The sequence below is a fragment of the Gekko japonicus genome, unplaced genomic scaffold, assembly GCF_001447785.1.
Source record: "Gekko japonicus isolate JY-2015 unplaced genomic scaffold, Gekko_japonicus_V1.1 scaffold476, whole genome shotgun sequence".
NCBI classification, from domain to species: Eukaryota; Metazoa; Chordata; class Lepidosauria; order Squamata; family Gekkonidae; genus Gekko; species Gekko japonicus.
Genome location: NW_015175984.1, coordinates 732,147 through 759,375, shown reverse-complemented (window position 1 = coordinate 759,375; position 27,229 = coordinate 732,147). Strand labels below are relative to the sequence as shown.

Genomic DNA, 27,229 nt, shown 5'->3' with positions numbered 1-27,229 from the left:
AAGAGCCACTGAGGGAAAAGTTAGTCCCACAGCAGGAGGAGAAGAGAATGGTTTGACACCCAGTGGCCCACCTCAGTAGCCAGCTAGCCAGAGGAGCCAAGCAGAAGTAGAAGCATCTTCATCAGGAGAGACAGCCATTTTGACAGTTTATTCTGTCAGAGAAGAGTGTCCAGGCTGGCAGTGGGTAGGGGAGAGTAGCGGACCCAGCACCCAGCCAATGGCACACAACTACTCTTGAGTGGCGGTTGATGGGCCAATGGCTGATGGGAGTGCAGAGCACAGCCAATGGGACAGCCGGAATGTGCCAATACGCTGGGCAGATAGATAGATAGACAGGGAGACACTAGGTGGCCACTGCTATTGCATCAGCTTGCAAATATTAGACCAACTCTTGCAGAAGTCTTCATACTTAAGGGGACAGGCATACATTCAGGCTTTCAACAGCATGCCTGGAAAGCTCGTTTCTCTCCTTCACATAAATCCTGTTCAGGTGTTACAGGAAATACACCCTGCACGCCAGAGCGTACATCTATTTGTAAAGTGAATGTGTGTCGGCTCTTTCTGACAAAAGACATCAGACACCAGTATCTGGATAGATACAGGGCTTAAATCACACATTTAGTTGCATGTGCCATGAACATAACATAAGAATTACTCAACCCATGTATAAAGACAAATCAAGAGTAAAGTATTCACAGACGGTATGAGCATTCACTGGAAACTGTGAACAGTGCTCACAAAGCAACCCAGAAAACAAGAAGCTATGGGAAAGCGGCCTCCTATGGACAAGGGGAGGGGGTTTTACTGCCACGTAGCACTCTCACCCCTCACTACCCACATCCTGAAAACCTGGAAGCAGAGACATTTCTCCAGGGATAACCTGGCGAATGTCTGGTGCTCCTGTTCAGGGAGAGAATATTTCCCATAACTGGGAGTCAGAGAGGAACTTTTCATAAATCACCGTAGCTACTGGCCTGTATGCAGCTTTCAGCAGGGGACTCAGATAGACCACTTTCTGAAAACTTTGAAACAAAAGAAGCAAACGTTATCCCAGTCAGATAACGGAACCATATTTGGATGGAACACTTTAAATATCACATAAAACCTCCACTGCCACCCTGGAACTACCTGGCATGGCTCTTTAGGTGGACAGAGGTGGGACGGGATCCTTCTGTAAAATAAAACAAACTAGGCAGAAGGGCTTGCTCCCGAGTCCAGTTGTTAGAAAGCGAGGGCTGCTATCTTGGTAAATGGATAGCCTTTGGCGGTCCTTGACTGTGCACCCGCTTACCTGAACAGAAACAATGTTCCTGATGTGAGGGGGGAGACTCTGTATCATTTCCAGAAAGCAACGGAGAAGGCCGAGAGTCCACACGTTGGAAGAGCTGCTCTCCTCTTTCTTCTCGTACGTGAAAGGGTCGATAATGTAGACCACAATGGCAGGCGGGTAGGTGACTGCGTGCGAGTCGCCATTGGTGGGAATCCCCACTTTGTCCCGGTCCATCGTGCTGGAAGCAGATTGCAAGGAAGACTGTTGAGAGGGGCACAGAAAATCTCGTGCGTTCAACAAGCCACTAGATTATGAGTGCTAGATGGCTGGGCCATCAATTGAGAAAAGAGCATGGCAGCTGGCATTCACACCGTTTACCAACAAAGAAAGTAGAGGGGTTCCCACTAGTGGACCAGGCTTCGCGCACCTGATTCAGAGGGACACTCACATAAGTGACAGAACTAAGTTAATTAGATTCAAATTAGAATCTCTGAACATTGGTAGTGCCCCCCCACAGCAAAACGAGGCCCTTAAACTCATAAAAACTAAATTAAGGGAAGTGGACCTCAGCAGTACATTGTGTAGAGCCCGGCATACATGCTCGGGTCTAGCCCTTGGCCTTCCACCGCCGTCGGTGATTCCTACTTATTGCTACACTCTCAAAAGTTCAGCACTTCGCAGAGCCTTCACGCTGGCTAGACTGAATACGTTTCCGTCGAATGTAGTCTTGGGCCGCTTTCAGGGCATCCCGTTCTCTGAACGGCTGTGCGACTGTAGCCTAGGTAGGGTGGAGACAATGGATCACATAGTGTTAGCTTGCCCCAACTGGAAGATGGAGAGGCAGACGTATATTATACCTATCTTGATAAAAGAAAATCTCCCCTCCCTTCCCTGGTCAATTTCTGTTCTTTTATCTGACAGAGCTGATTCAGTCACCAAAGCAGTGGCCATGTTTTTGGCCCTGGTGGCAAAAAAAAGGAACAAGGTGGGGAAAGTTCAAACTGTTCTGATTTGATGTAGCGGGTACCAGTTGGAAGAATTATCTCATGTGGTTTGACGATTTTAGCCAGTGTAACACACTCATATTGGGATAATGTACCCTATTGTCCATGTATGAGCTTTTTAAATAGTGTTGATGTTTTACTTGTTGTTTTTATTACATAAATGTGTGTACGTGTGCTTAAGACTACTGGTCATGCAAGCCGAAATAAATATATATATATATATATGAGTGCTAGATTAAAGACGACGAAGCTGACCAACTTCCCACTGTCTCTCAGCTCCCAAGTAAGATAATTCCTTTCTGAATCATATGCAAGAAACTGTTCGTACAGCTTGTCAGACTCCAAGAGCAACCGAGACCTGCCCCACAGCCATGGAAGATTTCTTTCTTAAAACATCAGCACCAGCTTATAGTGGCCAATACAGAAAACCAAATCCTGGTTTTTTTGCCATGACTATCCTACCTCCCCTTTGTGGCCTCAGTCTCGATCCCGTCTTCAGTACGCAAGTCGTCGTTCCACCTTAGAAAGGTCTGGCCTGTCCTAGTCTTAAGAGATGATTGCCAAGAAAACCCTCCAAGTCTCAGGAGTCTGTGTGCATGTGCAGGAGTAGTCCACTTTTGCCAGACTGAAAGTATCTCATGTAACGGCATAGCCAGCTAGTCTTGGCACCAAAGGACAGTCTAGAACAGGGGTGTCAAACTTAAAGCCCGGGGGTCAGATTCGGCCCGTCCAGGGCTCTTATGCAGCCCGCAAACAACTCATGCAAGGGAGGAAGTGCTGGGGGGGGGGAGTGGGCACAGCACTCCATTGCTGCAGAACAACCTCTGCAGCAGTCAAGCATCATGGGAGCATCTGCCCAGCACTGCACTGCTGGCTCTCCAGTCCACATATGTGGGTTTTTCTCTACACCCCCACCCAGCCCATTGGGGATACACCAACTCGGAGGTTACCAGCTGCTGTCCTTTATACAGTTTCTATCTCTGGTACCTGGCATTACATTTTATAGCACACATGGCCCAGTCCAACAAAGTGCCATTTATGTCAGATCCAGTCCTCGTAACAAATGAGTTTGACACCTCTGATCGAGAGAGAGCTCTCAATCATGCATGGTCATCTCCATGATTGTTCTTCATAAACATTCTGATCCAATCAAACTCCACAGTCCAATTGCTCAGTCTCAGTCACTAAATGAAAAGACCTCCAGAGTTCTCAACCTGTTGTCAAACTCAGACTCCCGTTTGTCATTTCTTGCAGGGATGTGAGGGGAGGGAAATTCCTGATTCCTGATGGAGGGGTGTGAGAGTGTGTGAGAATGGCTCTGTTGTAGCAGCAATGTAACTCTTCCTAAGATACCTCCCGTACACTGGGACGACCTTGAAACACTGACTGTGCTTGCTTGGCTGCCATAGATAAAGTAATGGTATATCCTCACAGGTGGGGGTGTAGAATCTCAAAAGCTAGGTGCAACGATTGTGGGATGTGATTGGATGGGACCCAAGGGGGGCTTTGTTTCAACTGTCTACAACTGGAGATTTTGGCACCAGAACCTTAATTCTAACAAGGTACTGGTCTCAGCTTGGAACATCTTTATTCATCAATAAACAAATCACTGCCAGTGAGTGTTGTTGAGGTTAACTTTGTCCAAGAGTCTGACACCTGTAACTAAAGGAGGCCATGCCCAACAAGGACCTGTCTTGCGCCAGCTCCCCTTATATGGAAAGTCACCTGATTTGAAAATTTCCTCTCAAACATACCACCTTTCCATCGCAAACTTTCCTCCTCCCCTTTCAGCCAATTTCACAAGCTTGTTTATGATTTCATCTAGAATTCAGTAATCCAATTCGGTAACAATCAGACTTTTCCCCATTGTTCTACAACCCCTCTAACAAGAGTTGCCCATCTTACAACTCACAATCAGTTCAGCTTCAGCTGCATAAGCTGGGTCTTGACTTACTTGTCACTCTCAGTCCTACCACATGTGACCTTTTAACTGCGCCCTTGCCAAACAACCCCTTCAAGAACTCCCAATTTTGGGGCTTGTGTGGGGTCCAAGGTCTGCTTGGATCTTTGGGCTCAAACACACTCCTAAGCCACACCAGAAACAGCCTTGTACAGAAAAGGATAGCTAACACCTCTGCTTCAGCCTTTGCTGTTCCTCTTTTTTTTTCTCCCTCCTGTTCTTTGAGAAACAAGCTGACCAGCATGGGTAATTATCTGGATACAGATATTTGTGAATTCTTCAGTATTTTTTGCATACTAAAATATATGTGATTGCTATTTTTTTAAAAAAAAATTACACACACTAAACAAATGCCAACAAAACAAAATATAACAAAACAAAACCATCTGATAACCTCATATCCAATATAAGAAATAAATAATACCATTGTGTTATGGTGATGTTCCAACCAGAAAAAAAAGAAAGAAAGAAAATACATAAACCAATACAAGAAAAAACATGATTAGATGAAAAGGAAGAAAGGAGAAAAGAGGAGTGTCCGTAGCAGGGTGCTTCCATCCAAGTTGGCTGAGACTTTACATAATTTTCATTTTCATTGATTTCGTTTCTGAGAAATAGTATCCTCTAATATAACTATTCAATGCCTTATTCAAATTTTCAGGTAAGGGTGTCCATCCATTAAAGAAAATCTTTAATGAGCTACAGTCTAGAAATGCCATTAAATAAATTATTTTAATTATAAAACTATTCCAAATTATCTTAAAATCATCTTTCTTTTTTCTCCCCTGAATTAATCTAATCTTATTTGTTAATTTTTCAAGTACCACTATATTCCTTAATTTAGTGAGCCATCTATCCAAGGAAATCTGTTTAGCATTCTTCCAACATTGAGCAATAAGCATCCCAGCTGCAACTAAAAGAAAGTTGATGTGTTTTTTGTTTACACTGGGTGATTTCACTGATAAATAAGTTGAGCAGGGCTAGCCTTCAATAGTATTTATTTAATAGTATTAACTTGTTCCCAGGTTATTCTAGCAATCTCTGCAAATATTGATTTCCAAAAATGTGCAACAACTGTACAAGACTACCACATATGAATAAACGTCCCTATTTCACCACAACCTCTCCAACAATTTTTACTGTCTCTTTTCATTAAGAGGGCTAGCCTAACTGAACTGAAATACTACCTTTGAGAGACTTTTAATGCATTCTCTTGTAAACTTCTTGAGATTGATCTGAGAGGAAAGCGTTGAAATATTTGTTCCCAGTCATTATCATTAAATTTAGTATTCAGTTCTATTTCCCAGTTCTTGGGAAATGTGATTAACATTAGTATTTATACTAATTTATATTGTTGTTTTATCTATGGTTCTTTTGTAAGTTGCCCTGAGCCTGCCCGGGGGGGGGGGGGGGGATCTAATAAATAAATAAATAACTATTCTCACGGTTTGCTTGTACTTTGTTATCTCTCACTAATCTTTGCAATTTTCCTGCTAAATCACTGCCTCGGTCTTCATTCCATCCATGCACTGAAGCCCTATCACTTTGCCAAAGAGATCCTTAAGACAGAGTGTGGTGGTCTAAGTCTAGGGTTTTGGACATATTGCCTTACAACCAAGTGTTAAAACTTAACTCAGCAACTCCGCAGCTAGGACAGGAGTGGGGAAAGCAGAGGAGAGGTTTCTCTCCTAAGCCTAGTTATTCTGTGCAACTTGAGTTCAGTTTTGGAAGCCAGCTCATTCATGAAAGACACATGCCTAGCTGACATATGAACAGACCACAAACAGTGATTAGCTGTAAATTTTTAAGCTGTGTTATCTTTCTCCTGGATTGTTACAGTTTTTAAAACACACATGCATTTTCAAAGATGTAATACTTGCATCAAGCGCTAAAAAGATAAGCTAGATATTTCATTACAAAAAAATCCTTCCTGTTCTTTTTGAAAGCATGAAAACTATGAATTCTACAATAGATCCAGCGAAGAACAGGTTTTGGAGAGTTTTTGGTCTGCTTAAGATGCAATCCAAAAAGAGGTAGAACCAAGCTGGTGAGGAAGAAGACATATTCTTCAGTCTTTTTCCTGAACAGGTTCAATACTTGTACATGGAAACAAAGCGTTCAACAGTTGCTCCTACAACTTTAAAGGACATTGTACTCCTCTGGTTAAAACAAGAAAGAAAAAGGGGGCCACACCAAGGCAAACGAAGACGAAGAAACAAATTGGTGAAGAGGGAAACAGAATCTTTAACTCCTATTATACAAATTATTATACAGTGATTACACAATTATTAAAGATTCTATTTCCCCCTGCACCGATTTACTCATCTTTGTCTGGTTAAAACAAGCAAAATGCCTACGCTAGTGAGAGAGTGTTTTTAGAATAAGCTGTATTAGTTGTTGATCATCTCTACATGCCCATATTAATGCTGAACTCTTGGCTTCCAGGCATGTCCAACACAGCGGCCTTTGCCCCTTCTGTCAGTGTTGTGAGGGTTGATTGCTAAAGTAGGGGAAGCACTGATACTCCCCAATGCGGGGGGGGGGGAGCTGGATGAGCTTATTCAAAGTGAAATGCTGCAGGTTCCTCAAAACACAGCCTATCACTTCCTCCTCCCCTCCCCACTTGTCTGTTGGCACTTGCAAAGTCTTCAAAAAGAGGCAGATACCCCACATGCACAGAATTACTATGGTGTGAAATCTTTTATCGTCAAGTGTTCTTAAAAGTTCAATTGCCAAAGGCACTTCTGGAGCAAATCTGTGCTGCATTACCTCTCTGAAACCTCCAGGTGTGGCTGCGCAGGGCCAGATGATGCTTCCCCAGATGCTTGCTGCTGCGCCCCGGCCTGCCCATTCTGGACTGCCGTAGACTGCGTGGACAGGGAGGAAGTAGTAGTGTTGTTCATGCTGCCAAATGGTGGGAATGAAGAAGGTTTGTTTGCCGATATCCCGCTGCCCACACTGGAAGAGGAGGAGGAGGAAGTGGCAGAGGTGGTCAGGGTGGAGTTGCCTGTAGTGGCAGTGGGGGCCATGGCACTGGTCGAGTTCATTGTCACGGCGTTGCTGTTGGCAGCAGAAGGGGTGGAGGAAGGGGTGGAGTTGCCCGCCATCTGAGTTTGGGAGGATGCAGAGTGGCTTGTGGGAGAAAACAGGCTTGACTGAGAAAGCAATGAATTGTCCAATGGCTGCATAGCAAGATAAGGACCTTGAAACAAAAATGAGAGAGGAACAAGTTGATTGAAATGATATTATGGGACATTGCTTTTGTTCATTCTGATCAGTGCATCTTTGAACTGTGCTCTGAGAAACCCTGACGTTCTCTCCAAGTTTAGGACGGCTACTGCCATGTTTTACCAATATTGGTAAAAGCATTTCCCTGGAAGATGACTTAGGGTTTTTGTCTCAAATGTACAGTTATTGTAGATAACTAGGCATCTTCCCAGTTTCATTCTCAGTTTTATACAGGGCAACAGTAAAGCCCAATGGTGCCTCTGCAAACCAACTGCACATGCTAGAACATGCCAACACACACTGCAAAGCAATGCATTTCTCTAGCAGAGGTTGCCTAGCAAACCAACAAGATGCAGAAACGGAATCACACCATACTCCAACCTACAACCTCTTGAATGCCTTGGCACAGAACCAAACCCATTTTTTATTTTCAGTTCAGAGTTCTGGTCTCCGGTCAAGTTCAAGGCAAATTATTGATTTTAGGTTCAGATTTAATTAATTCCAGTTCACTGGGGAAGGGGAGCCACTTGGGACTGGTTTTTGGAACCAAGTTCAGGTTTGGTTTGATTCCCCATTGGAAATGGTTTCCCAAGTCACGAAGCATTTGAAAAAGTGCAGAAAAGGGCAACTAAAATGATTAAGGGGGTGGAACACCTTCCTTATGAAGAAAGATTAAAGAGGTTTGGGCTCTTTAGCTTGGAGAAAGGACGACTGAGGGGTGACATGGTAGAGGTTTACAAAATTATGCATGGGATAGAGAAGGTAGAGAAAGAAGTACTTTCCTCCCTTTCTCACAATGCAAGAACTCGTGAGCACTCAATGAAATTAATGAGCAGTAGGTTTAGAACAGATAAGAGGAAGTACTTCTTCACCCAAAGAGTAATTAACACGTGGAGTTGGTGGTGGCTACAGGCATAGACATAAACATATGGAGCAGAGGTCCATCACTGGCTATTAGCCACAAGGTGTAGATGGAACACTACATCTGGGGCAGTGATGCTCTATATTCTTCATGCTTGGGAGGCATCAGTGAGAGGACTTCTGGAGTTCTGGTCCTGATGGTGGACCTCCTGATGGCACCTGCATTTTGGCCACAGTGTGACACAGAGTGTTGGACTGGATGGGCCACTGGCCTGATCCAGCATGGCTTCTCTTACGTTCTTATGGAGTTTGAAAGCCACTGAGCACAGGGAGACTGCTGGGCTATTCAAAACACAATGGGCCAATATCTCCCCGTGCTTATTCATACTTCTATTTATTCAGTAAAATTTGGACACCAACAAAAAATAAATAAAAGTAAACATTTGGGCACAAGTCGGCTATGTTAAATTAACCAGCCAGAGTTGCTGTTCAAACACTATGCCAAAGAGACAGGCCAAGCCAAGCCAAGCCAATCATTGCCCTGCACTTGCCCCCCTGCAAGCCCAAACACAGGGATAAGTTAGCATGTTCACAATTCCAACGTTACAAGCGATGCAACATTTCCAGCACCTATGTATTATCCCCACGGTTAATATTTTATTATCTGCAGTTAAATACCCTTCTGAAAAGGAAAGGTTTAGGAAAGGCGGTGAACTGTACCCAGATCGTATCTGCAGACTTGAGCATACAGCTTGAGCCTAGAGAATGCTTCGTTGTTGGCGTGAGCTGCCCGAGAGAACCATTCTGCAACAGCCTTCTCAGAAAGCTTGTTTGAAGCAGTTGAACCAACTCTCATGATCCCATCAGGCAACAGTTTACAGATCGGGCGATGCTGGCCAAGTTTGCAGGACTGCAGAGAGGAAGGGGGGAGGAAAAAAGCCAGGAACTAAGCATGATGAGTATAAATGGCTGGTGAGCCAGTCATCGTGCCACAAGTCAAGTCCAAAGTGGGTGACGGCGCCACCAGAGTTCCCTCTAAGCTGAGTTAGTTTTTTAGCCTTCAGCTCACACGTTTTGGCCTTTGCTCAGGAAGGATGGCTCCAGAGCAAGCTAATTTAGGCAGCGGCCAAATGGCTCGCTCACAGCTTTAATGCCAGTAGCTCACAAAGTAGAATTTTTGCTCACAAGACTCCACAGCTTAGAGGGAGCACTGGGTGTCACTCCAGTAAAAGACATACATTTCCCCCCATCCCCTTTTGATGCCATTTTGTTTCTGGACCATCAACCAAGACAGCGGACAAAAGTCAGTCAAGAGAGAAGCCAGCAGAAGCCTTGTCCAGACTCAGTTCTGCAGCCGAAGACTGCAGGGCTCTCTGCTTCTTGTGCTACAGCTATACAGTGATGCACCCAAACATAAAGTCTTTTCAGAGTTCTTATTATAAAATCATTGAGGTATCCCCATACTTTGCACTAGAGTTGCTAAACAGTTGACACACAGTTTTTACACTGGGACCCAAATATCTCGGCTTGTTGCCATTTATGAAGAAGTGTAGACCCAAGACTTTCCTGCATGTTATCTCAGGTGTTCCAGTGGCGGTGTGCACGCATGCATCTACGCATGTCGAATAAATACAGCGTGGCAGGATTTCACGCATTACACAAGCTGCTTCTTCTATCAGCATTATAAACCCTTGAGCACAAATCTAATGGGAAGGGCTGCTTTGCCCAGACCATTTAAAACATGCAGGTACTGGGGCGAAGTTCTGCCCAATGAGGTGTAGTAGCTGGCCCAGAGTTGCCAGTAAAAGTGGCAGGTACTGATTCATTTACAGGGTGCTTTTTCATCCTGCCATTTTTCCAAGGAGATCAGAGCGGCATGCGTGCCTCTCTCCACCTCCATTTTATCCTCGGGACACGTCTATGAGGTTGGTTGAGCTGGAAGAGAAGGACTGGTCTGAGGTCACCCATTAAGTTTCATGGCAAACAGGAATCTGAACCTGGGCATCCTTTGTCTCAGTTTAGCCACTTTGCCACATGACTTACTAACATGGGGGGGGGGGGGGGGGGGGGGTCTGAGGAATCCTTGATGGAGGATGGTGGAGCAGAATCCCTCACCACCTCTCTTCAGACTGAGAATTAAGAGAGTTCCAACACATGGGAAATCTCTTTATAATATTTTAAGCCTTGAACACAGGGAGGGGAGGTTGATGCTGTCTAGCCCAGGCATCGTTGGGGGGGAGGGGGGATGTGAAGGTTCAGCAATCTAAGATTATGAGGTCTGTAGGCTTCAAAGAAAGAGGGCAGTACTTAATTTAACCACTTGATGGCATCTGAATGGTAAAGGAACCAAGACTTAAGGAAAAGTCTTGCTGAACGAGATGAACCCCTATCTACACGTACCATCCATTTTAGTTTCTTTGTTGAGTGAGAGATACGGAGGGGTTTAGATGTCACAACTGGAATGCAAAGCTGACAAAGCAATCACTATTAAGGGGCGGGTAACCCTGTGCTCCAGGAGCAATCTTCAGAGACTGCCCTCCCCCAAACTCCTCACCTCGTATATCGCAGTCAGATCCCGGAAGAAGGTTTTTGCTCCATTCAGCAGGGCTTCATTCTCTGGACACACCACAACATAAGCAATATCTCTCTGAGATCCGTAAGGTTCCAACATCAGCCTCTCCCAATATGGTAAGGCAAACGGGGACAGCACCAGGAAGTCATAATCGTGCCCCAACAGAAACGTCGGAATGGGCAGTGGTTCTGGAGACTCGTCGGTTCCTGGACAAGAAAGGGGTATTTTTTTCCTTGTGTAGAGAAGCAGAATGCTGCCATGCAATCTCTTCCGGGCACTGGGGGAACTACTGTCAAACACTACATTCCAGATGCTATTAAGCCAAGGGAAGGCAGTTTAAACCGGCTCCAAGGGCCGGTTCCCCGCAGCTGCTGGGCACCTGGACAAGCCAACGGAAAGCATGGGGGTGTGGCCTAATAGGCTAATGAGCTGTGCTGTCACGGTTGTGGCCTAATATGCTAATGAGTTTCTGCTGTTGGGTGTGGCCTACTATGCTAATGAGTTCTTGTTGGGCCTTTTCTACAAAAAACTCTGAGGCGGGCAGGCCAGGGGGGGGGGCCCTGGAAGGATCGGGGTGGCATTTAAATGCCTCCCCATGCCTTCACCAGCCTGTCCAAGGGCCAGCTTGCCTGGGCTCCCCACAGCTGCGGGGTGCCCGGGCAAGCCAAGGGAAGGCAGTTTAAACTGCTTTCCCTTCCCTCCAAGGGCCGGCTTGCCCGGGCTCCCCACAGCCGCGCTGGTCACCTGGACAAGCCAACGGAAGGCATGGGGGTGTGGCCAAATAGGCTAATGAGCTGTGCTGTCAGGGTTTTGGCCTACTATGCTAATTTCTGCTGTTGGGTGTGGCCTGCTATGCTAATGAGTTCTTGTTGGGCTTTTTCTACAAAAAAAAAAAAGCCCTGACAGCCACCAACCATTGGTACAATTGTCCTGCTGAGCAGACAAGACTGCGGTGGCAACCAAGAGAGGTTAGGCAGATTGCTGGTGGCAACAGGCAGCTAAACAACTGAAGCGCCAAGGAGAGGACAGGGACCTGAATGGTGGCTAAGTGAGCAACAAGCACAACTGGATGCTGTTGCCTGCCCTGCATATTGGGGGGGGGGGGGTAAGGGAGGAGGAAATGTACTGCAATTAGACAACCACAAAGCATTTGCTGAGCTTTTCCCACCCACACATACCTGTGTCGCAGCTACTTCCCAAAAGACTAATCTTTTCTATGCATTAAATTCTATCTGCTAGCTAGATAAAAGCACTAGTTTAAATTGTAGGGTGAAATGAAGATAGGCTACGTGATCCATAGCAGAACCCAAAAGCAAAAGCCACGTGGTACGGGAGACACAATGTACTGCTTCATGGGCAACGTTTACCGTAAGAGCCTCGGCCAGCCATTTTGTGAAACTGCTGCCACGTCAGAGGGCCCTGCACGCCCCAAGAGCGAACAGTCCGTTTTTTCTGAATCGCATCCTGAAGGACTGGCTGGAGCGACAGCAGCATGCGCAGGATGTCCTGTGAACACTGCATGCTCACATCTACAACTGAAATCGCCACAGTTAATTCAAAGAAATCACAAAAAAACATTCTGGTGACAGTCTGCATGCTGGTCTATAATGAGTTTCTAATTTCCGGGCTTTATCACTCATAGAATCATAGAGTTGGACGGGACCTCCAGGGTCATCTAGTCCAACCCCCTGCACAATGCAGGACATTCACAAATCAAGCAGCTGAAGCACTCAAGCACCTGAAGTCCTGAGGTACCACAAGAATAGCCTTCTGCAATTTAAAAGCCCACCTAGTTTTTAAAAAATTGTGTGCTGTTTTTAATACACTGAAATTCAATTCTGTAGGGCAAGGGCAAGTTTTTTATGTTATGCAGCAGAGCACAGATGAACTGTGTGTGTAAAATGGGGCATTTTGACCTCCACACTCTCTCTCTCTCTCTCTCTCTCTCTCTCTCTCTCTTTTTTGGAGCTCTGGGCATAAAACTCTCTGTTAGGTGCATGAAGTCCAGGCAACAAAGTGGACACTGGCTCACAAAAGCTTCTGCTGCAATATATTTATTAAGTCTTTAAGGTTACACAAGACTCTTGGTTATTTAAGAGCCAGGCTACAGCCTTAATCAACTAAAAGCTTTAAGTAATTAATCAACAGGGCAACAATTTCAAGAAGGTACACCGCTTCGTGTAAGAGATCCCTTCACTTACACCATGGCCTTGTACAATGTATAATTTAAATTAAAATTGATAAATCAGTTTAAAATCAGTAAAGAGAAAGCTTAAAAATACTTAAGTCTATTGGACAGCCTTACTAAAAATATTTAAATCTGCTGGATAATCCAACTGGAAAAAAAGCATAAACCGTTTTTATTTATAGTCCCCCTCTCCCCAAATTTTGAAATTCAGTATTAAAGAGGGTAACACTCAAAACATATTATTTCTCTCTAATATTTTATAATAAAAGGGTTTCTTTAGCCCTTTCATTTATGATCCTATATTCTATAAATGTCCATAAGTATCCCATAAGACATACAGCAAACCAACAGTACAAATCTACATGGTTTACCAGAAAGTCCCACTGAATTTAATAGGTTTCTTCATTTTACGTACATATATTGCTTTCTGGTTGTCTCAAATAAGCCCAAATGCTTCACAACAACCAACAAAATGAGAAAATTGTAATACAGAGAACAACCAATTCTGAATTCAAAGTCCATTCTTTAGAGAATTAGTGCAAACAAAATACATAGAGACATGAAGCAAACCCAGTTCAACTCCTCCCATAGCCACAATACAGATCTCCTCTGAGATCACTGCAAAGGGTCTTTTACTGTCTTTAACTGAACTCAGACTTATGCCAGTGAAAACATATATGGCCTCTGTCATCAAGAGAGTTATGAGTAATGATGAACACAAACTGGGGAAATGTGATTTGGTTCATAGTTCATGGGTGGCCCATGAACCAAACCACGAACCAAATCAGGAAGCTTGTTTGCAGACCAAAACAGTTCATGGCCCTGCAAACCTGTTGAAAGGGACCATAGCCCCTTTCAACAGGGTTCGCAGAAAGCCTGAAAAACAGCTGAGCAGCAGGGAGCAATCTGCTCCCTGCCACTCAGCTGTTTTTCTGGATGTCTTCTGCAATCCCTTTAAACTTAAAAGGGACTGCAGCAGACAGCCCCAAATAGCTGCGCGGTGGGGAGCACCTCCCCACCATGTAACTCTTTCAGGCTGTCTTCTGCAATCCCTTTAAAGTTTAAAAGGACTCCACAAAACAGCTCTGCTGTGCAGCTGTTTTTGCAGCTTTCGCAGGGAACAGAAAGCAGAGGTTTAAAGGGACCTAGAGTCTGCTTTCTGCTCCATCCATGAACTGCAGAAACTGCTCTGACAGGAAGGGCGGGATACAAATCGAATTAAATAAATAAATGTGGTTTGGTTCATGCCCATTCCTAGCTACGAGTTTTCCTACAGATTCCAATGTTTAGATATTTCAGAGAAAACAAACGATTTGCTGATACTTCGGTATCATTAGGATAGCCAAGATAACCCATTCACCCCTACCAAATGTGTTTAAATAATTACTTGGAAAGGCCCAGGGTTGGTTGGTTGGTTGACTGGTTGGCATTTAACATGGCAAGAGATTTAAAGCAGCCTCAATGAAAGCAGTTGCAATTCTTTCATAGCAAACCAAAAACACCTACCGTTCCGTTTGGCCCAATGATGCAAGCAAGTGCTTTTCACAAGCGCTTCATCCACTTTCCCTCCAGACATGTTGTCCATGAACTGGCGCCCATGTTCCAACGCAAGGTAGCAGTCGTTGTAACAATCCCTTTCCTCAACACGTACCACGTTGCTGATGGCACCAGTCTTGGGCAACGGGTCTTGATCTGCTGCCCCAAATGGTGAAAACAAGTTGGTACACTGATCTTGCAGCAAGAGGATCAGCTCATCTGGGAGATGGTCAGACTCCTTCGGCCCTGCACTGTGCTCAGCCAAACTGGCTCGGAGGGCCTCGAAGCGCTTCTCCGCTTCTTTGCCGCATTCCGTATTGCGGCCCAAGATATCCAGCTCGTCCTCGAGGAACAGGCCAGAGTTGTTGCCAAACTTCCTGTTCATAACCGCGCTGAAACCACAGGCACATCGATATTGAGCCTCCTGGGTTGGATCTGGAATGTAAACTCCGACATCAGCACCTTTGATGTTCATGTTGCAGACACAGATGCAACAGCTGTCGAAATTGCAGTCTTTGAAGAGATTCATCACTGACTCAGAGAGGATGAGGTTCACATAGAGGCTGTGGGCCTCGGGGATAGAAGGAACAGTGGCAGGTTCAACAGAATTTAGCGGTCTGCACGTCGATGGTGTTGAAGCTGGTGAGTACAAGTCCGAGTTCTCATATTTGACCGAACCTTGAGCGCTGGCTGGTCCGCCAGCCCCACGGGGAGTCCGAGGCGTCCTTGGAGTCCGAGGAGTTGGGAAACGAGGGGTGGAAGGTGAAGGGAGAATGCCTGGCCCACTGTTACTGGGCGGGGCACTGCTAGGGGGCATTCCAAAGGGAGTATGAGTTTGTGGAGTGTAGGCAGGGCCGTACTCTTGATCAAAAGTGCTTCCATCGCTTTAAGGGAGGGGGAGAAAAAGAGGAAGATTTATATTAAAACCTCGTATATTAAAGAATATCATGAAAGGACAAATAATTTAAGATTAGCACAAAGAATGCAGACCAGACTACAGTGCAAGCAAAGCAACCGACTACCCCAAAATTACAAAGACAGTCATGCTAACAGGTCATTAAAACAGACTGTATATTACAGGTATCTCTGAACCAAGTGTCATCAATTTAATGCACTTTAAAAAAAACTGTTAAGAGCTCAGAAATAAATGATTTACAGGGGCAGGGGGGAGTATGTGGGGCTTGCTATTTGACCTTTAGCTTTGGCTGGGGATGTTCAACTATTATTGTAAGCTGCCTTAAACGAAGAAGGCAGGCAGGATATACATGTTTTAATCAATATATAAAAAAATAAGAGGAATGTGTGAAAACGTCTGTGTGCGCAATCCACATACTGAGCCAAACACCAGACACCAGGGAAACTAGCCAGGGCATCTGGATGCTTATGAGCATCCCGAGGCATCAGACAGGCTTTGTTTTGGAAGCAGAACACCCGGCTGGACTAGACAGCTCTTGACCTGATCCAGCACAGCACCCTTTGTGGTGTTACGGCAGGGAAGAGCTGCAGAGGCATCAGTTTTGTCAATGATCTTTCTGTAAACATTTTTTTCATAACATTTTTCATAACAAAGTCCACTTTTTCAGCAGCGCTTGAGAAACCAGAAGTGTTTACACAGCAGGAACATGTCATGGGCCCTGTATGGGGTTTGCCAAACTCCAGGTGGTGAATGGAGAGCTCCTGCTATTGTAACTAATCTCCAGGCGACAGAGATCAGATCACCTGGAGAAAATGGCCACTTTGGAAGGTGGACTCTGTGGCACTGAAGTCCCTCCCCCTTCTCAAACCCCGCCCTCCTCAGGCTCCATCCCCAAAATCTCCAGGTATTTCCCAACCAAGAGCTGGCGACCCTAGCCCTGTAGGGTACATTCATGTGTCTCTCCCTTTAGACCAGGGCTGTCAAACATGTGGCCCAGGGGCCGGATCAGGCCCCCGGAGGGCTTCTATCAGGCCCAAAGTGGAACTGGCTGTTTTCTGCTTCTTCTTCCAGTTCTGCTGCTGCTGCGTCATCGTAGGTGTGCAGCTTACAGATACACACCTGAACAGCATACTCAAGATTGCAACAGCACAGATATTTTGATGCAATAATTCAGAGCAAGAGGTGTCAGTTATCAGACACTGTTAAATAACCAAAATATTGCAAGAGTGCTCATGTTTTAAGCACGTTTTTATTTTAATTAAAAAAACCCCTTTGTGTTGGTGTCCTTTACAAAGTTTATATCTCCGCTACCTGGAATTACGTTTTATGACACACGTGGCCCAGCCCAACAAGGTCTCATTTCTGTCAGATCTGGCCCTCATAACAAATGAGTTCAACACCCCTGCTCTAGACACCTCACACACATTTATTTCTTTATTTTATTTCAAGCACTTATTAGCTGCCTCTCTATCTCGCAGAAATCAAGGCAGTTTTCAACGTAAATAAAACAACTATTATAAAAAATACATAGAAGACCACAACTTAAAATCACAATTAGGACTGCCAATAATTTTTTAAAAAATAAACTAATCAAACGCAGTTCTAAATGGTAAGCTCTTCAATGGCCCCCTGAAGTTTAAAAGTGAGGGGACCGGGTGCACCTCGCCGTGGAGGCTGTTCCATAACTGTGGCGCTGGCATCCAAAAGGCCCTCTCACGTGTACCCAGCAGACGAACTTCTTTGGTTGATGGGACTGCCCAGAGGGCCTTTCCCTGTGATCTTCCCAGGCAGGAGCAGATGGGAGAAGACGGTCCCTTCAGATATCCTGCTCTAAAGCCACATAGGGCTTTAAAAGGCAAAAACTACTCCTTGGAGTGGATCAGAGGCCACTGTAATTGCTATAGTATTGGAGGCACAAACTCCCAGTAGCCGGCCCTGACCAGCAGTGCAGCCACAGCATTCTGTACTAGCTGCATCTTCAGAACACTCTTCAAAGGTAACCCCAAGCATATTTGGGCAATGGTCCTGAATGAATGCTTTTCCCAGTCCCCACCAGTTGGCTCCTCCAGCACTGTTTTCGTTTCAAAATTTTTCCCCTAGCAACATAGAGCCAACCAGATTTGGCTACGTGACAATGTCACTTGAGGGCAATACCTTCACTCTCAGCCTCCTTTGGCTTCGGTGAGGTCACACCAAGTAATTAAATCCAACTGCCTGCGTGACAGCTAGGAAAACCAGTTTATACTCTTTTTAAATGGTACTGAAGTGCCAGATGAGTGGGTCAGCAGTGAACAGCAGCAAAAAAGGCTGTCTTGGGAAAGGGGTGTTTCACTAACATTGGTCTCCGAACATTCAGTAGAGCTCTCTTAATTTTCCAAAGACCCAATTTCAAGCATAAATTGCGATTCTGTTCCACCACCCCATAAAAAAACTGGAGACAGCTTGGGCACACCCAGTGCTAACTACAGCACTGTCAGAAGTGCACCAGAAATGGCACTGTACTCACTTTCCAATACTCTTCACAGGCTGCGGTCACACGGAGCATTAGCCACGCTACAGAGACAGAAGATAGGCGGATTTTCCGGGCGTGCTCACAGCGCCACATCTGGAAAGCGTAGAGCTCCCGTGGCGAACCCGAGGCTTCCCGCCAAAGATGCGAGGTACTAGTTTCCAGAAACCGCGGGGCAAGGGCGGATGCCTGATCGCGTTTCTGGTGGTAGGTCGTGGCATCCGGCGCCTGCCCATGTCCCGTCGCTAAAAGGGTTTTTTCCCCCAAGTCTCCACGGGATGCGCACAAGCACCCAACGGCGCATGCGCACACTTCGTTTAAAAACAAACAACACAGCCCCCTCTTCTTTTCCGTACCCCCCCACTCCTGGCTCGGCCTGCTCGAGAGGAACTCTCTGCACTGGGCGGCAGAGGGCGAGGTGCAGGGGGTGTGTGGCGGGAGGGCAGCCTGGCTGAAGCTCCTCCTGGAGGGGACCGAGCGGAGGACACAGTTTGCATTCCTCTGCAGCCCTGGAAGGGGTTAAACCCGCGGAGCCTTTTGCTAGAGAGGCCGCTTCTTTGCCGTACTGCAGGATTGTCCTGTGATCGGCACCTCCCCCCCAACCACAGGACCTCGACGGGACCTCTACGGGACGTCTGATCACGCAGCCACGCGTTATTTTGCTCCGGGGCAAACAGCCACGCTTCCCCCCCGCATTTTCCTGCCCCTGTGACCGGGGCCACAGTTTATTAGAATTAAACCATTACATGAGACAACAAATAAAATGTACACCTGTTTAAACAGCTATTTTTAACGCAAGGAGAGAAATAAACCAATTGTTATCAGCAGCAAAATGACTTAGAGTTACATGAATTATTTAAAGTATGCTTCTTAAATTTTGAGCATCTTGCTATAGCTTTAGCACTATTTTCATTCAAAATTTTGTGCCGAATCTCACAATCTGTGCACCCAAGGATCAGGGATCCTCCATACATTCCCTTTCCTCCAGAAGTCTCTTCTGACCCCCAAGGAAGTTGATCACCAGGATCAGGGGGCCTCCATGGATTGTGGGGTCTGAACTGCGGAGGGGGAATTGCCCCCTCTTCCACAAGCACCTGTTCCACTGACACAAGAAGCAGGAAAGTGATTCCGTCCTCTTCTCCTTCTCAGTGCAGCCCCCTTGCCCCATGTGGCTCTTAACCTGGGTTCAGTGAGATCAAGTTTCCTGGAGTCTGAAGGGGTTGCTGGGGTAAGGGAAGCAAGAGAAGGATGCATGATCACCAGCGCTTTTGGCTGGTGGATCATAGGATGCAACTGTTTGAACACAATCTGCAAGGGCCTTCTCTCGCTGAAGTCCCATTGAATAGTGTGCTTTTGTGCCAACCTGTTTCAGCAAGGATAGCAAAAGATTCCCGGTATGTTGTCATATTCAGAGACAACACACTAAACAGGCCTCTGTGATCTCTCTCCCTCTCATACGATTTCCCCTGCAACATACCCCTCTTTGATGAATGGCATTGCAGGGCCCGGAGGAAGCAGCTCCAGTTTTCCAACAGCCCAGCTCTGGCGGTAAACACACTCCTCTGACAGTTTGATGGGTGGGAGACACTGGCTTGGAAGAGTCCTCAGAGGTGCAAACATGGAACACCCAACAAAAGCCTGGCTATTTTCAGGCTTATAAACGTAGGAGTAGTCCTAAGGAGGCAAAAGAAAAAGCAATCACGAAGAACTTCAGGTAGCCAAAAAGAGAGAGAGAGAGAGAGAAGAAGGAAGAAGAGTTGATGGTTTCAGCCTGGAATTTTCTACTATTTAAAAAGTCATCTGTCTCCTCATGCACAGCAGAGACATAATGCTTCAGAACATGAGCACATACCCAGGAAAACTTTGCCCAAATCCAAGCTCAGAGTTCATTTATGAGTCTGTGACAGTGATGAAAGCAAAGACATTCTTCACCATCCCTCTGGCACCCACTGTGCCATCTAACAATCCCTTTCCTACTTTGACAAGTTCTGTTCTGTCCACGAACCCCAGTGGGAAAAGAACAACTTGCTAGAATTTTGCTGACAGGATCACTCATATCCATTCCTAGCCTGGACTCTACAACTTGTACAGATTAGGAATATCTGAAAGTATCTGCTTGTCTGGATTTGCTGGACAAGTTTTAACGGACGCTACCTAATGGGGTGGAAAAGAAGATCGGAGGCTCATCACTTGTTCCCTTGATCATGCCCAACACGTCATTTAAAAGCTACTTAGCTGTAGTCAGTGCCAGTTTTAATGGCCATAGTAAATACATTATTGGAGGACAGGGACAAGCCTAACCAGTGCATGGTGAAAAAGCCCCCAAAAGGCCCAGGTGATTTTCATGGCAACAGACGTGAATCTAGTCTGCCTCTCTATGGGCAAGAGGACGGACAATTTGGGTTCTCGCCTCATCTCAGCTGGGTATTCAGAGTAAGGTTCCGTCTCTGTCTAGATCTGGAAGGAAAGCATGCTCATTCATTCTCATGGAGCTCTCCATCAGTATTTGAAATGCTAATTGTTCCAAGTTCATTGAAATGATTTGGGAGTCAGGGGTTTTTGCTGGCACAATCTTTCATTGTGGCACAGCACCCTTGATGGGGGGGGGGCATTTTCCATTTGTGATTGTGCTGAAAATGGCACCCAAAGTATTATGCCAAAGCATGCTTTTTACTGCTGGTTGTGGCATGCTTTGGCATAATACTTTGGGTGCCATTTTCAGCACAATCACAAATGGAAAATGCCCCCCCCCCATCAAGGGTGCTGTGCCACAATGGATGATTGTGCCAGCAAAATCCATTCAAAGAGGTAGCTTGCTCAGAATCTCACCCAACATCTGTCTTCGTTGGACCTCTTCCCCCCACCCACAAGTATGCCAAATTGAAAGCAGCATTCATGCACTAGCTTCATATGTTTTAGGATGCAGTGTGCATTACGTTCCTTACTTCTCTCTTGCCCTAATGACTGCCCCATTTCATACACATGAAGGTCAAAACAACTTATTCCATGGAAAAGGGATGAACTTTTTTCGCCTCTGTGGAGCAGAGAACTCTCCTTTAATACCCAATGAGCCCCAAGCGGCACCAACTCCACACAGAGGAAAAACAAACCAAAAAATAACTGAGCACAAAAAGGAAAGAATCAGAAAGAGAAACACCGAAATGAGGTCACATACCTTTATTTCCGAAGGCTTTGGACTACAGAATCCCTCGTCCACCTCAATCCTGAACTGAATTCCAGCAGTAGCACCATTTCCTTCTAGGACAGTTCCACCGGGTGTCGTGTCCGTGCTGCCATATTCCTTATTGTTCATGTTCATAGGAGAAAACCCCATAAAGTGCTGCTCCAATGATGGTGGTGTAGGATACATTTTATGAAGATCGGCCGTGCCTGGTGTAGAAGTTAAAAGTCGTTTCAGGTGCTGATGGCCAGCACAACAAGAACTCAGGTATGAGAAACACCAACATGATTCAGCCTACTCAGGCATAGACCACTTCCAATCAGCAGCTCCAAAAGCCAGTGGGACAGTTTCCAGCCCTGCAACTGACCTCCTGTCAGCTATGCTGCCATGGGGGTGGGGAGGTTAGTTGTATTTTAATTGCCAGCCCATTCCTTCTGTGCTTCTTTGCTGCTGTAACGCTTATCTCTAAGTTCTGCAGGTGGTGGTGGTGATGTTGATGTCTGGGTTTCTCAGGAACCGTGGGAGAGAGCTGGTTCCCAGCTTCAGCACTAAACGGCCGGAGCCCTTTCTCCCGCGCACGGGAGTGTGGCTAATTGGCCAGGGCAGTGGGGGGGTGCATACGAATACCCTATATCCTATTATGCCCCATGGGCAGCCGTCATTCTTAACAGTGCCTATGTTAATGCATCTATAGCTCTTCAATGAAGTATTACCTTTCCTGATAAGCGTGTACTACGTTGTTGGCTGTGGGTTCTGACATTCTGTTAAGAATCCTTCATTCTCTATCTACGCGCCTCTCTCCCTAACCGAGATGAGCGACGGAGAGGAGAAACTGAACTCTTCGGAAGAGGAGGAGGAGGAGGAGGAGGAGGAGGGAAACCCCTTTTCCTATCCCGACCCAGACAGTGACACCAGTGACCACCATGCCGCCGGTGACCACGGCTGAGAAGGGAGCCATCCCAAAGACGACATCAACCCTGGTGTTCCTTGTTTTTTAAAGAATTTATTTATACTTTTTCCAACAAACAAACAAACAAAAAATAAAAATCCAAGTACATTCCCATTGTACAAATCAGACTTATATGCTTACGCAGGGCCCCCGGAGAAACAGCAGGTTCGACCTGGGATTTACCGCTGGAGGTTTCCCTCCGTATGGGGCCTCCTTTGACCCACCGCCGGCCCTGTGGGTGACGGAGCGGTCGAAGGCAAGGAGTGGGCACGTGTCCCCGGATGAGGGACTGAAACTGGCCCACAGGATGGAGGTGGCGGATCGAGAAAGGCGACAGCTGCAGAGGGGTCTGGAGGATCTTTTCCATGCGCTCCCGCAGTTGGTAATCCAAGCTATTAGGGAGGAGAGAGAAGCCCACCCGGTGGCACCGGTGGGACCGCACAGCAGCCCCAGCCTGGAGATGTGCCCAGGCCAGGTCCAGGGGAGGCCCCGGCTCCAGCACCCCGACCCGCCAGCCCGAGAGGCCCAGTGACTCATCGCCTGAAGGACCTCATCGAGGCCATGTTCAACAGAAACCCTGAGGAACTTTCCTACTTTGTGGTTTGAGTGACGGTGCGTGGAAAGATCAGGTCACCTGTTCCCAGATGACAGCAGCCACGTGGACGTAGTAGCAGCACGCTTGCGGGGCCCCGCGGCGGCTTGGTGTGTGGGGCTGCACAACACACGGGGCCCGGAGCTAGTGAATTTGGACGCTTTTATGTGGCCGTTGCAGGCCCAATTTGAAGATTGGAATGCTGGGCCAAAGGCAAGGGCATTTCTATGAACCCTGAAGTCCCCCCCCCCGCAACAAGAATACAGAGCATCACTTGCCTCACAGGCGATACCTGCCTGAGAGTTCCTATCTATACCTTGTGGCTAATAGCTACCAATGGACCTCTGCTCCATATGCTTATCTAATTCCCTCTTGAGGCCGTTCATGCTTGTAGCTGCCACCACCTCCTGTGGCAGTGAATTCCATGTGTTAATCACTCTTTGGGTGAAAAAGTACATCCTTTTATCTGTTCTAACCTGACCACTCAGCAATTTCATTGAGTGCCCACGAGTTCTTGTATTGTGAGAAAGGAAGAAAAGTGCCTCTTTCTCTACCTGCTCTATCCCATGCATAATCTTATAAACCTCAATCATGTCACCCCTCAGCCGTCGTTACTCCAAGCTAAAGAGCTCCAAGCACTTTAACCTTTCTTCATAGGGAAAGTGTTTCAACCCTTTTATCATTCTAGTTGCCCTTTTCTGCAATTTTTCCAAAGCTCCCCAGAGTAAATTCCAAAGCTCCCCCAGAGTAAATTGATGACAGTTATATGGGTGGTAGTGGATTTGTTTTCCAAGCAAGCACATTTCATCCCCTTTGCCTCCCTGCCAACGGCTAAGGCGCTAGCAAAAGCATTTCTCCGAGACATGGTGCATTTACACATGCTCCCCACCCAGGTGGTCTCCGACAGTTCATGTCTTGTTTCTGGGGGGAGCTAATGAAACTGATGGGGGTGGAGAGGGGCCTGAGCAGCGCTTATCACCCAGAGACTGACGGACAAATGGAGCGGGTCAATCAGACTTTGGAGCAGTATATCCGTTGTTTTACAAACTATCAACAAGACAACTGGGTCGACCTCTTGCCCCTGGCCGAATTTTGTTATAACAACACGTGTCACTTCTCTATTGGAATGTCTCCTTTTAAAGCTTTGTATGGTTATGGAAGCCCGCCCATCCAGTTTCTGAAAGGGAACAGCAACCTGGGGCCGGGGGATGCGGCGCTATGGTGTAAACAATTGCGGGACTCATGGCCCCTACTGTGTAAGACTTTGAATGCAGCCAAGGAGGTGTACAAATGTCAGGCTGATAAGAGAAGTGTGGAGGGTTGGGCTCTACAGCCTGGAGACTCAGTTTGTGTGTCTACTAAAAACATCCAGCTGCTATGCCCTAGTTGAAAACTGGGCTGGAAGTATATTGGTCCGTTTCCGGTGAAAAGGGTGATCAATGATGTTGCTGTGGAACTTATCATAGAGGTTCAGATTGTTATTTGTAATGTTAATGCCTAGATATTTTACCTTTTTTACCACTTCTATATTGGATATCCGGTACAGGTTTTCTACCTCTGTTTTATTACAATTTTTTGTTATTATTTTCGTCTTTCCTAAATTTATTTTGAGACCTGCTTTTTCCCCATATATTTTTATAGTATTGAGTAAATGTCCAATCGAAGTTTTGGGGTCCTCCAGAATAAACACCAGATCATCCGCAAATGCTAGAAGCGGGCCCCTAGGCTGTTGCGGACGTTTCATTGTGCTTTCCCGGACAAACCAGGATACCTCCCGGAATGACCGGGATAACTCCCGAAATGCCCGGGAGACCTCCCAGAAGATTGGAGAGAAGCAGGTTTTTGAGGGAACAGTATGTCAGCTATGCTGCCATGGGGTTGGGGAGGTTAGTTGTATTCTAATTGCCAGCGCATTCCTTCTGTGCTTCTTTGCTGCTGTAACGCTTATCTCTAAGTTCTGCAGGTGGTGATGTTGATGTCTGGGTTTCTCAGGAACCGTGGGAGGGAGTTGGTTCCCAGCTTCAGCACTAAATGGCCGGAGCCCTTTCTCCCGCGCACGAGAGTGTGGCTAATTGGCCAGGGCAGTGCGGGGGTGTATACGAATACCCTATATCCTATTATGCCCCATGGGTAGCCGTCATTCTTAACAGTGCCTATGTTAATGCATCTATAGCTCAATAAAGTATTACCTTTCCTGATAAGCGTGTACTATGTTGTTGGCTGTGGGTTCTGACACCTCCTTAACAGATTAATATCCACCACTATCTATTGCACATGCCTACATAACTGTATCAGTTATTGTAGGGCACTTTACACATAACTTTACCTATCCTAACTCATAAAACATCACCTATTCATACTTTTCCTGGTAAAACTGCTCATATGATGAAGCATGCACTTAAACTTGTGTACGTACTACCAAATTTTTGGTATTTATATATTATTATGTTGTTCTATGACCATAAAAAACAATTAAGTCATTTGTTCATGAAAAGGGGGAGGGGAACTTACTTATGCATGACAAGGGGTCCAGGTTTCCTGCTTTCGACTCTTTGCAGTTGGCTTTGTCATCTGCTCCATTCAGTGTTCTTTTAGACCCAGGCTAGCAAGAGGAGATGACGCAGAGGAGATGAACAGAGGAGAAGAAATGTAAGTGACTTTGTTGATATGTTTTTGTCTAGTCTCTAAAACATTCCAAGCTGCCTCATAAGTTAGCAGTTCTTTCACAAGCTACGAAATGCATGCCACGCAGAAAACAATTCTAGAACCAACAGAAGTTTCAAAAGTAACTTGTGATTGGTGGGTGGGTGGGTGTCCTGCTGCTCAAAGGGTGGGGTGGGGGGTCTGAAAACCCACTGGACATGGCCAAGCCCTTGGATGTGCCAAAAGAAGCACTTTGGATCCCAGTCATTGTAAGACACACACAGAACCACTCCTCTAGAAAATCCAAACATAAAGCGACTTACAAAAAAATAACACACATCTGCCTTACAGTATGCACTATATCTAACACGAACAAATCGAGCCTAATCCAAAACAAGACTTGAGATTTAGGCTTCAGTTATTCACACATTTTAAAATGGGAATTTATAAACGTGTTAATATTTCAGCCGTCATTAACTCAGGAGAAAACGCCGAGCACGGAACAAACATCCAACCAGCCACAAAAACACTACCCTTATCATTAAAAGGTACGAAAGGCTGTTTCGGAAGACTCTTGAGGAATGCAGCATCCAATCAACAGATCATCTGAACAAACCACTTCCCTTGGCTGCACAGACCTCACCAAGCATGCTGATAAAGATGACAGTGTAGCACAAGGGCCAGCTCACACAATGCACATACGCTGCTCAAGGACTGTTGAGCAGAGAGTCACTACACAAATCTCAGCAAGCCACTTACTGTGAGCTCATCTTCATCGGAATTGAAGATGTTGTCAAGGTCGTTGAGCGAGACGACGAGATCGTTCTCATGAAACAAGCTAGTTGAGGCCGTGCGATTGTGAGGAGGGACGCGCTGGGCATCTACCACTAAAGGAAGAAGGTCAGAGCCTCAGCTTTAGATACTGTTCAGATTATTAGCCGTTTACCTACTGATCTAATTCATGTCATTAAGTCCTACAGCTGAAGAAACTACTAGTAGGTTCTTCAAGATTTTACTAGCATGCATTTTTTTAAAAAATCTAGAAGGCTGTACCTTGTTTGACTGAAGGACTAAAAAGTGACATCGCATCCTCTCCAACACTGGGCGTCCCTTCTTCGGTCTGCAAAAAAGTAGCAGCAGGAAGCACGCGTGAGCACTTGTCCCCTGTATGTGAATTGCTAACGACTGAAGCCGCCTTATGAAGAGTCAGCCCAGAGCGGCTGAAGATCCTTCCCCAGACCTGGTACTAGAGCAGGGGTCCCCAATCTGGTGCCCATGGGCACTATGGTGCCCGCTGGCACCTTTCCTTGTGCCCTCCAAGTGTTTTTAGAAAGTTGGGTCGGGCCTGGTAGGTCTCCTGCTCAGCAGAACTTGGCCATTAGAGATCTCATTGGCTGCGCAGATTAAAGTAATATTGTTCCAGTGACAGCTGCCACAAGAGCGTTGATTTTATTCTCTCTCTCTCCTTATTCCCACAGTATTTTTTTTAAATTACTCCTCTTGTCTCTCTGCACTTGGGCTTCCTCTGTGTCTGCATGCACGCGCATGCCTATGTGTGGCTCTGCCTCCCATGGTGGCCGTTTTGTGGCTGTGCACACCACCCTATGCCAGAATTCCAAAGGTGCCCAAGGCCTCGAAAAGGTTGGGGACACACACACATCCCCCCACCCCCCCGTACCAGAGATTCTTTTGACTGGAGAGCCCCAGGGACTGAACCTGAAACCTTCCGTGCTGAAAACCAGGTGCTCGGCTACGGAGCTGCAGCACTTCCCCACTGAAACAAAGATATCGCTACACCGGAACTTCACAACCTAACACAC

General features: G+C 46.2%; 1 protein-coding gene across 1 annotated transcript in view; it reads right to left on the bottom strand.

Moving 5' to 3' along the window:
* Positions 1 to 27,229, bottom strand: part of MED13 (mediator complex subunit 13) — a 146,913-nt gene that overhangs the window by 14,807 nt on the left and 104,877 nt on the right. The window contains exons 11-21 of the mRNA XM_015426287.1: positions 26,463 to 26,529; positions 26,169 to 26,296; positions 25,278 to 25,368; positions 21,220 to 21,434; positions 19,522 to 19,718; positions 14,590 to 15,503; positions 12,263 to 12,430; positions 10,878 to 11,101; positions 9,044 to 9,233; positions 7,004 to 7,436; positions 1,292 to 1,508 (exon numbers count right to left, since the gene is read on the bottom strand). Coding sequence (XP_015281773.1) covers positions 1,292 to 1,508; positions 7,004 to 7,436; positions 9,044 to 9,233; positions 10,878 to 11,101; positions 12,263 to 12,430; positions 14,590 to 15,503; positions 19,522 to 19,718; positions 21,220 to 21,434; positions 25,278 to 25,368; positions 26,169 to 26,296; positions 26,463 to 26,529 — 2,844 coding nt within the window. The remainder of the gene's footprint in view (positions 1 to 1,291; positions 1,509 to 7,003; positions 7,437 to 9,043; positions 9,234 to 10,877; positions 11,102 to 12,262; positions 12,431 to 14,589; positions 15,504 to 19,521; positions 19,719 to 21,219; positions 21,435 to 25,277; positions 25,369 to 26,168; positions 26,297 to 26,462; positions 26,530 to 27,229) is intronic.